The 10,581-nt window shown below is 47.3% G+C and overlaps 1 protein-coding gene across 1 annotated transcript in view; it reads left to right on the top strand.

The window, feature by feature from the left end:
• Positions 1-1,367: 1,367 nt before the first annotated feature.
• RASGRP4 (RAS guanyl releasing protein 4) overlaps positions 1,368-10,581 on the top strand; it is a 39,789-nt gene continuing 30,575 nt past the window's right edge. The window contains exons 1-2 of the mRNA XM_053397768.1: positions 1,368-1,594; positions 10,367-10,569. Coding sequence (XP_053253743.1) covers positions 1,572-1,594; positions 10,367-10,569 — 226 coding nt within the window. The 5' untranslated portion in view covers positions 1,368-1,571. The remainder of the gene's footprint in view (positions 1,595-10,366; positions 10,570-10,581) is intronic.

Genomic DNA, 10,581 nt, shown 5'->3' with positions numbered 1-10,581 from the left:
AGTTGAGGAAAACATTCTCACCTGCTCAGGGCTGCAAATCAGGCTGCTGCAGAAAGCCCAGGGGCTAGCTGGAAACATGGCAAGCTTTGCTGCTAAATAATTTTAATTATAATTCTTGACTGTTCATAATAAACCGTAACGTTGCCTGGATTTGATTATTTTTTGAGTTGGAATAACCAGATATTTTGATGGAGGAACATGCTTGGATTTTCCATTGGGTGCATAGCGTTGTATTTTTTTTTTTTTTTTATGGCTGAAAAATCTAAAAAAATAAAAGGGGAAGAGGCCCATTTGCACTTCTGAGTCTCTGAATGCGCTGGCACAGTGCAAAGGGATATACCGTATTTTTCGCCCTATAAGATGCACCGGACCACAAGATGCACCTAGTTTTTGGAGGAGGAAAACAAGGAAAAAAATATCCTGAATCTCAGAAGCCAGAACAGCAAGAGGGATCGCTGCGCAGTGAAAGCAGCAATTCCTCTTGCTGTTCTGGCTTCTGGGATAGCTGCGCAGCCCGCATTCGCTCCATAAGACACACACGCATTTCCCCTTACTTTTTTGGAGGGAAAAAGTGAGTCTTATAGAGCACAAAATACGGTAGCTCAGTGCTTAGAGCATCTGCAGATGGTCCCAGGTTTATTCCACATCAGCATCTCCAGATAATAATAAAAACAAAAATAAAAATAAAAAACTATTATTTGTACTCTGCCCATCTGAAAAGGCTGCAGAAGACACCTGCCTGAAACCTGGACAGCTGCTGCCAGTCCGTGTTGACATTAATGCCAGTTCCACTTTCGCATGCGGCCCCTGGAAGGCTGACCACCAGCCAATGTGGCCCTCAGCCTGAAAAAGCAAGTAGCCGCCTCTGTAGCAGGTACACTTCCAGAAGCATTAACCAGATCTGGAACAAGTGTGTGTTTGTGTATGGAAGACAGAATTCTTGGCAACTATTCCTGGGGTAATAAGGGGGGACACTTTGCATTCCGCCAATCTCCCCTTCCCACCTCTGAATAGCACTGGGAATTGCCATTCTCCCCTGCCCCCTCCCCAATTTGCTGATTTCATTTGCTGCATGGCAGGCAGAAATTCAACAGATGCAGCTTTCCTCAGCATGAAAGTGCAGCCATGGGGCAACTTCTTCTTTTGCCTGCCAAACTAAGCCCCGTTGAATGCTTGCCTGCTGCGCAGCTGTCAAATGTGCTTATTTTTAAAAAAGGAAGATTTTGAGTGGCAGCGCAAACATTGACACCGTTCAGTCCTGTTTGTACTATCTGTTGCTCGCATGCATGCTCAGACAGACACACGCGCGCACACACACAATCACATGTGCAACTCAGTTCCTTTTAACCGCACATCAGCATAAAATCAACCAGTTCTGTTTGACTCAGCTGTGCTGCGGTCTGGAAGAGACATTCTGCCGTATTGCTTGCATTTGCCCCAATTGGGGCTGAGCCCAGAAGCACCTGGCTGAGAGGTTTCAGCTAGGAAAGCAAGAAGGATCCCCTTCCCAGGCCCTCAGCCCCCCCACCCAGCCCCACAGAGAACCAAAAGGGTGACTTGGCTGGAAGAAGATGATCCGACGAGAGAGCAAGAGGTAAGCCAAGCTTTACTGAGCTGCCGCTCCTTCTTCATCTTACTCACTGGGATTTTCCTGTTTTGTGTCATGGTGACCTGGGGAAATTTCAGCCAGTTTGATATTTCCTGGGGAGGGCGTGTTTCGTTCCAATTTTGATCGCCGCTGCTGAAAACTCCACACAAGCGCCTGGCCGTCAGGTGAAATGCTGCCGTTCCCAAGGTATTGTCAAGTTGCCAACTTTTTGTGGGGGCTGCTGCTGTGCTATCTCTGTTGAACTTCTGCCTGTCTTGCAACGGCTAAAGAGGCAGGAGGTGACTCGTCCCTGTGCATGCGGCCCTGGGTTTATGGGGACTTTTCATCCATCCCTTGATTGATTGATTGATTGATTGATTGATTGGTATCTGTCTGTCTCGGGAGACAGCTAAAGAGCGTGCTTTGGTGAAGTCAAACTGTTGGAGAGTTACAGCGCCTGCTGTGGCTGTAAGACACCGATGCAGGAGAGACATGTTTTGTTGCAGCCGGGGCAGAGGAAGGCATCCAGTTGTTGTCGTTTAGTCGTTTAGTTGTGTCCGACTCTTCGTGACCCCCTGGACCAGAGCACGCCAGGCACTCCTGTCTTCCACTGCCTCCCGCAGTTTGGTCAAACTCATACTGGTAGCTTCAAGAACACCGTCCAACCATCTCATCCTCTGTTGTCCCCTTCTCCTTGTGCCCTCCATCTTTCCCAACATCAGGGTCTTTTCTCTTCTCATGAGGTGGCCAAAGTCTTGGAGCCTCAGCTTCAGGATCTGTCCTTCCAGTGAGCACTCAGGGCTGATTTCCTTCAGAATGGAGAGGTTTGATCTTCTTGCAGTCCATGGGACTCTCAAGAGTCTCCTCCAGCACCATAATTCAAAAGGCATCCAGTTATGCTTCTGCAAATGTACCATGGCTTTTCTTCTCTCTGCCCTCCTCCCAGCGGTCATTCCTCCTCCCTGGTCACTGCTGCGGATGCACAACCTGACTGTCTCTAGGCACTGTGGTCATCTGCAAGGGATTCCCATCTGGTGTGTTGACATTGCCAGCTCTCAGATCATGTTTGCAGACACCTTTGTAACACGGAGTTGGTCTGCACATGGACTTGCCCGCAGACCAAGTCCTTGGGGACCCTGTCATCTTCCATTCCGGGAAGGGGCAGTAGTCCATCACACTGCAAAATAAAAAAAATTGGACGGGGACACATGTAGCTGTCCAGTTTTAGAATCCAAAGAGGAGGATTTGCATTTATTTATTAAAGTTCTTATGTTACATCGGTAAACATTATCATATTACATCACAAGGCTTATTATACTATAATTTTCAACATGTATACAATGTCTACAGTATTTTTCGCTCTATAAGATGCACCAGACCATAAGACGCACCTAGTTTCTGGAGGAGGAAAACAAGAAAAAAAATATTCTGAATCTCAGAAGCCAGAACAACAAGAGGGATCATTGCACAGCAAAAGCAGCAATCACTCTTGCTGTTCTGGCTTCTGGGATAGCTGCGCGGCCTGCATTCGCTCCATAAGACGCACACACATTTCCCCTTACTTTTTAGGAGGGAAAAAGTGAGTCTTATAGAGCAAAAAATATGGTATATACTAAAACGAAAAAACAAGGGCAAAAAACTATTCCAAAATCATATATATACCAACACTTTGGACCTCCTGTCTATCCCGTTGTATACTCCTTTTTTTACAAATGAATGTACTCTTATTATTGAATATTTCTTTACATTTTATCTAATACATTCTTATATCAATATGTACCCTTGGTCTTATTTCTCAACTCAGTCTCTCTCCAACGTCAATCGAATGCTAGCATAGACAGCGAACCTTTACTGTATTTTTGAACATATATCTTATATCTATCCCTCTTTTCCATAAATTTTTGTTTTGAATTGTCTCCCAGGCTATTTGTCAACTGTGCCATTTCAGCAAATTCTTGTAGCTTGTTATGCCAATCCGTTATTTTCAGGACTTCTTCTTTCTTCCACCCCTTTGCCCCTTTGCCACCAAAGTCTGAGCTGCAGCCATTGCATATAAAAATACCTCCCTTAAGGCATTCAGTTTCAGGTGGGATTCAGGAACGAATAACTGGGGGGGGGGTGGATTGCAGGCTTCATGTGCATCTTCTTCAATAGGTACCAGATTGAGCATCCTTGTGGACAGTTAACCTGATTAATTAGGGCCTGATAGGAGACAGAGGGGACGCGGGTGGCGCTGTGGGTTAAACCACAGAGCCTAGGGCTTGCCAATCAGGTCGGCGGTTCGAATCCCTGTGACGGGGTGAGCTCCCGTTGCTCAGTCCCTGCTCCTGCCAACCTAGCAGTTCGAAAGCATGTCAAAGTGCAAGTAGATAAATAGGTACCGCTCCGGCGGGAAGGTAAACAGTGTTTCCGTGCTCTGCTCTGGTTCGCCAGAAGCGGCTTAGTCATGCTGGCCACATGACCCGGAAGCTGTACACTGGCTCCCTTGGCCAATAAAGCAAGATGAGCGCCGCAACCCCAGAGTCGGCCGCGACTGGACCTAATGGTCAGGGGTCCCCTTTACCTTTAGGAGACAGAGAATAGGGGTGTTACAAAGTTCTTCTTCTTCGGCGAACACTCGTAGCCGAGTAAGATTGTCTTCTATGAACATGGTCTTAACTGTGAGTCTGTAAGTGACTGGAGGCCAATTCTGGATCCACACGCCCTTCCACAGTGGGGACATAGGTGTCTGGACGGGAATTGATCACGGTGAGGGTTTGCCAAGCATGCCTTCCTCTTAGCTCGCTTCTCCCTTGCGTCCTGAGTTCGAGTGTCTTCAAAGCCCATGACACCTTTGGTAAAGGCTGTTCTCCAACTGGAGCGCTCACAGCCAAGTGTTTCCCAGTTGTCTGTGTTAATACTAAATTTTTTAAAAAGATTTGCTTTGAGAGAATCTTTAAACCTCTTTTGTTGACCACCGGCATTACACTTTCCGTTTTTAAGTTTGGAATAGAGTACAGTGGTACCTCAGGTTACAGACACTTCAGGTTACAGACGCTTCAGGTTACAGACTCCGCTAACCCAGAAATAGTACCTCGGGTTAAGAACTTTGCTTCAGGATGAGAACAGAAATCGCATGGCGGCAGCGGGAGGCCCCATTAGCTAAAGTGGTACTTCAGGTTAAGAACAGTTTCAGGTTCAGAACGGATCTCCAGAACGAATTAAGTTCTTAACCCGAGGTACCATTGTAGTTGATTTGGAACTACAAAGTACACCAGCCCACCTGCTTGGACCCCAATGTTTCCTGGGGTGCCAGTGGTGTTGTGCACAATATGTTATGAGCACTGCAGAAACTCTAAACGGTTGTAGAAACTGACAGTCCCTGATCCTTTGTGATCATTTGAGGGATCCACAACTGTGCTCCTCTGACTGTTGACAGCAATTTGTGTGTAAAAATCTTGCACCGCCTGCCCTGTAGTCACTGCCATTTGACTTGCGGGAAAACCAGGGCATGCATTTTAATATTTGTTTTCATCCAGCTCATATTTATTCCGCTCCTGATGTTTGAACGTCTGCCTGACTTGCAGAAGCTGCGAGGTCTTGCATAGCTCTGCTTTCACAGCTCAGGTTTAGCAGTGTCTCAACTCGCTGCCAGAGGGTGGGGAAGCTTAGCTTTCGTAAAAGACCCGTGCTGTGTGAATCTAGCAATCCGGAAACGGGTGGGTTGCCTGGTGCCGTTTCAGTTCCATGCGCCGAGTAGGTGTGTGGGTGCTTTGATCCAGCAAGCTCAGCTGTTGGAAAAGGAACAGCTGTGGTCACACATGGCAGGTGAAAACAAAAGGGGAGTTTGGAAAGACTGCAAAGCAGGAGAGAGCGAGAGATCTTTCCCCCCTCGAGAGATATTGCAGACAAAGTCGGAGAGGAGCTCTGAACGGTCTTGCGGGTGGGGGACTCACACGCTCTGTGCGTACAAGGAAGTTGGGCAAGAGGAGGAAGTTCCTTGGTATAGATTTGGGTTTCCAAGTACAGGCGCTGGATGGCTGGTCGACTTTCAAATGCAAGAGACCAGGGTGGGGAAAGCGTGCTCTGAGGTGGGAAATGCGGAAGTCCAAGCCTTTGCTCATTGAGGAAGTGAGGATTGCAAGAACGAGGTGGGGAGGAGGAGGATAAATTCTTAGCGAGCAGTTGATTGGACCACTGTGGCAGGAGGGCCACGCAGGAGGGGGGCAGAGAGAGAGTGAAAACTTTTAAGGTTGAGCCCCCATTCCAGGAAGCAGCAATACCTCCCCCCCCCCCTTTTGTATCGTACAGTGGACACTTGTGATCCGTGCAGGAGGCACGTTCGCAACCCGCAGCGCTGTGCATGCGCGGGTTGGGATTTGGCGCTTCTGCGCATGCGCAAAGCGCGATTTAGCACTTTTGCGCATGCGCAGCCGCCGAAACCCGGAAGTAACCCATTCTGGGACTTCCGGGTTTTGGCGGGTCTGTAACCTGAAAAAATGCAACCTGAAGCGTCTGTAACCCAATATATGACTGTAAGGCATTTGTTTGAATATTGTTGCATGCACCAGCGAGAGTGGGGATGCCAGCGCTTACTTGGGCTTTGGTTTAATAGCATAAGAAGACCCGTGCTGGATCAGGCCAATGGCCCATCTAGTCCAGCATCCTGTTCTCACAGTGGCCAGTCAGATGCCTGTGGGAAACCAGCAAGCAGGATTCGAGCACAAGAGCAATTCTCTCCTCCTGTGGTTTCTGACAACTGGTATTCCGAAGCGTCGCTGCCTCCTACTGTGGAGGCACAACATAGCCTATATGGCTAGAGTTAGCCATCAATAAGCTTCTCCCTTTGATCAGAAGGTTGGTGGTTTGAATCCCCGCGACAGGGTGAGCTCCCGTTGCTCGGTCCCTGCTCCTACCAACCTAGCAGTTCGAAAGCACACCAGTGCAAGTAGATAAATAGGTACCACTCCGGCGGGAAGGTAAACGCCGTTTCCGTGCGCTGCTCTGGTTCGCCAGAAGCGGCTTAGTCATGCTGGCCGCATGACCCGGAAGCTGTACGCCGGCTCCCTCGGCCAATAAAGCGAGATGAGCGCCGCAACCCCAGAGTCGGCCACGACTGGACCTAATGGTCAGGGGTCCCTTTACCTTTTTAAGCTTTTCCCCAAAGAATTTGTCTAATCCTCTTTTAAAGCCATCAAGGTTGGTGGCCTTCCTTAGAAAGATACAGTGGTGCCCCGCAAGACGAAATTAATTCGTTCCGCGAGTTTTTTCTTCTTGCGAGTTTTTTGTCTTGCGAAGCACGATTTCCCATAGGAATGCATTGAAAATCAATTAATGCGTTCCTATGGAGACCGCCTTCAGACCAGGTCCGGGGACAGTCTGTCCCCGGACTTCTTCTGAAGGCAGGCCGGGGGAGAACGGCAAGCTCCGGGGACAGAGGTGAAGGGGCAGCACTCCTTCGCCTCTTTCCTCGAACCTCTTCTGTAGGCAGGCGGGGGGAGAAGGGCTTTTCTTCCCACCGCCAGCCTTCAGAAGGCTGTTCTGAAGGCTGGCGGTGGGAAGAAAAGCCCTTCTCCCCCCACCGGACTTCAAAAGAGCATCAGGAAGTCCGGCGGGGGTCCAAGGGATTCCCTCCCAGCCCGCCCCGCTCCGCTGAAGTTTAGAGGGAGCCTGTGGGGAAAAACTCAAAAAAAAATTCGTTTTGCAAGAAAGGCCCATAGGAAAATTTGTCTTGCGAAGCGGCTAAAAAATCAGAAAACCCTTTCGTCTTGCGCGTTTTTCGTTTAGCGAGGCATTCATCTTGCGGGGTACCACTGTACTGTGATGTCTTTAGGATGCGTGGTTTTGTTTACACATATATGCAACCTAAGCATAGGATGGAAGGGCTCGCACTGTTTTTTTTGTTTCTTGTTGTTTGTTTTTAAATTTTATTCATTTTTCTTTTTCATTCATTACACACATCTCATATTCATAACATTTGCTATGCATTCTTTACTCCCTCCCCTCCTAGGCTTCCCCCAACTTTCGCTTCTGGTCTGTTTCTCCTTTCACCCACATTGCCGCCTCCTAAAAGAAAAAGCTACTAATAACATATTTATACAATAACATCAAACATAAAAACATAAAAATAACAATGAATGCACCATATTATTTCTCTGTCTTCTACACATTTTCTAATACTAACAATGTGAATGTTTATTTAAGTCCTGCCATCAAGTCTATAGGCTTTCTTTGTTTTATGCAAGTAAATGGTTCCCATTCTTTTTTCAAAGTCACTGTTGTCTTTTTCTCTTAATTTTTGCCAGTTCTGCATAGTTCATCAACTTCTCTTGCCATTGTTATTTAGTTGGTATTTCTCCAGTCTTCCAATTTTGTGCAATCAACATTCTCGCTGCTGTAGTGGAATACACAAAAATAGTCCTGTTTTCTTTTGGTATATCTTGGCTTAAAATACCTAATAAAAAGGCTTCTGGTTTTTTAACAAAAGTTATTTTCCACATTTTCTTTAATTCATTATATAGAAGGGCTCACAGTATTAATACTCCAACAGATCTTAGCCCATGATGTTCCCAAGGAAGCTGCAAGCTTTGGGTCCTGCACAGAACAAGACACTCATCTATGTCTCCAGCTTCCAGCATCAGCCACTCTTTCACACACAGAGCACACAGCCCTGTGCCCTCTTGTTCTCTATCCTAGGATTTCATGGCCTCTATCCAGGTGAGGAGGCAAAAGAACCCACCTCTGCGGACATGAAGATGGTAGTTCTTAGCTGGCCAGTTTATCTGCAGCTGTTAAAGTCGGAATAAGAGAACTTCAAACGCACGTTGACAAGGACATGGCTGGCTGAGGTTACCCACGCCGCAACGTTTTGCGGCAGGAACCCGCTTCTTTAGAATTCAAAAGCAATTGTCAAATGTTGATTTTGAGAGGAGCCGAGTAAGCTGCAAAGCCAGACCCCTAAAAATAATAAAGTATACAGATCTCTTACTTTGGTGTGCCTCTGGCGAACCAAGTTTGTTGCCTTTTACCCAATGCAACACAAGCCTTTGCTGGTAGAACAACAACACACACAGATTTCTGCTGTAGACCACCCCTTCTGTGATGTATGTATGACGTATTGGGGGTGGTCTTGATAAACAACTACCTGACATTCAGAAGACATCTTAAGGCAGCCCTGTTCAGGGAAGTTTTTAACGTGTGATATTTTACTGTATTTTTGGTTTTTATGGAAGCCGCTCAGAGTGGCTGGGGAGGCCCAGCCAGATGGGCGGGGTATAAATAATAAATTATTATTATTATTATTATTATTATTATTACAGGGGAGGCAATTTCAAATGTCTGTATAAGAGTCTGCGCCATAGCTACCATAGCTGTCAACTTTTCCCTTTTCTTGCGAGGAATCCTATTTGGAATAAGGGAATTTCCCTTTAAAAAAAGAAAAACGTTGATAGCTGTGGTTTGCACACCAATGTTCTGGGTCTCCTCGTCCCTCCTGCATGTGGGGGGAGCACCCTGTTGCAACAGCTTTAATAAATATCAGGCTTACTAGCTGTTTTCCTTCTCAATATTCTCTGGTTGGCCTCTGTTATTTTCTGCTACTGACAGAGAACCTACATAAGGACTCTGTACAGGCTGTTTGGTAACCCATAAGGAAAAAGGATATTTTTTTCCCTTATAACACTACTGATCTTTTCCCAGCAAGAGTTCTTCTGTCTGCCAATTTTGCAGGCAGATGCTGCCACACCTGCGGAAGGGTTCCCCCCGGCCAATTTTAAAACCGGTCTAACTAGGTTTCGACACCCTGCAAAGGTTTGGTGGTGTTGTTGTTTTCAAAATTCACACAGCGCAAAGCCATGGGCCCTTCACATATGCATCTCCACCCCACATTCCCTTGCAAAAGCGACCACACGGCAGCTTGCAAAATACAGGCCCAGAACAGGGACTCATGCAGAGGCCTAGGACCCTCGTACCTACGGGACCGCCTCTCCTGGTATGTCCCACAGAGGAACTTACGATCTTCAAATAAAAACATCTTGAAGGTCCCAGGCCACAGAGAGGTTTGGCTGGCCTCAACTAGAGCCGGGGCTTTTTTTGCTGTGGCTCCAATCTGGTGGAACGCTCTGTCACAAGAGACCAGGGCCCTGCGGGACTTGACATCTTTCCGCAGGGCCTGCAAGACAGAGCTGTTCTGCCAGGCCTTTGGTCGGGGTTCAGTCTGACTCCCTCTCCCCTTTCATAAGAACTTGCATGAACCCGGCTTTGGCTGGGGAGGGCGGGATATAAATAATAATAATAATAATAATAATAATAATAATAATTATTATTATTATTATTATTACAGAGAGGCTCCTCTGAGAGTGGGGTAGTAGGAATTGGACAGCTTGTCCATTTTACCAGCTGCAGTGGACGTCGGATGTGTGTGTCCTCTTACACCTCAAAGCAGCTGCTGTTGTGTCTCTTGGGGGCGAAAAACAACCGCCGTCGGCGTCCCTGAAGCTCGTGTCTTTGGTCAATTTGGGAATTGTATTTGTTATGTACTGAAGTTCTCACCCTGGGCCAGCAGGGGGATACTGTAGATAGTTTTCACTCAGGTCCACATATGCAAATAAGGGATCGAAAGTGACATCCAGTGATTGGATAGTTACAGAAAGTGGTTACTGTTGCGTTCTAGTGGAGCTCTATATAAGCAGGCTGGCTGAACCCTTCAGTTCAGTTCAGTTCTGGCCTGTGAATAAACAAGAGCTGTTTGAAGAATCACTGTGTCGTCTTCACCCACAACTTAACAGTATTCTTTTGCAGGAAATCCCGAGCCGAAGCCCCCAGCATCGCAGAAGGCGGCAGCCTCCCAGGTGCCGGCAGGATTTCCCGACGGAAGAGTCGGCGGCGGATGACCTGTCCAAACCCTCGGGAGATCAACCAGGCCTTGGCCTCCATCAGCTTGGGGGATCTGAACCGATCCTGCACCCTGGATGAGCTGATCGAAAAATGCCTTCGCTCCTTTGGTAAACCGGAGA

Source organism: Podarcis raffonei, chromosome 8, assembly GCF_027172205.1.
Source record: "Podarcis raffonei isolate rPodRaf1 chromosome 8, rPodRaf1.pri, whole genome shotgun sequence".
Taxonomy (NCBI): Eukaryota; Metazoa; Chordata; class Lepidosauria; order Squamata; family Lacertidae; genus Podarcis; species Podarcis raffonei.
Note: the sequence above shows the minus strand (reverse complement) of the source record. Positions and strands in the feature narration are given on the sequence as shown.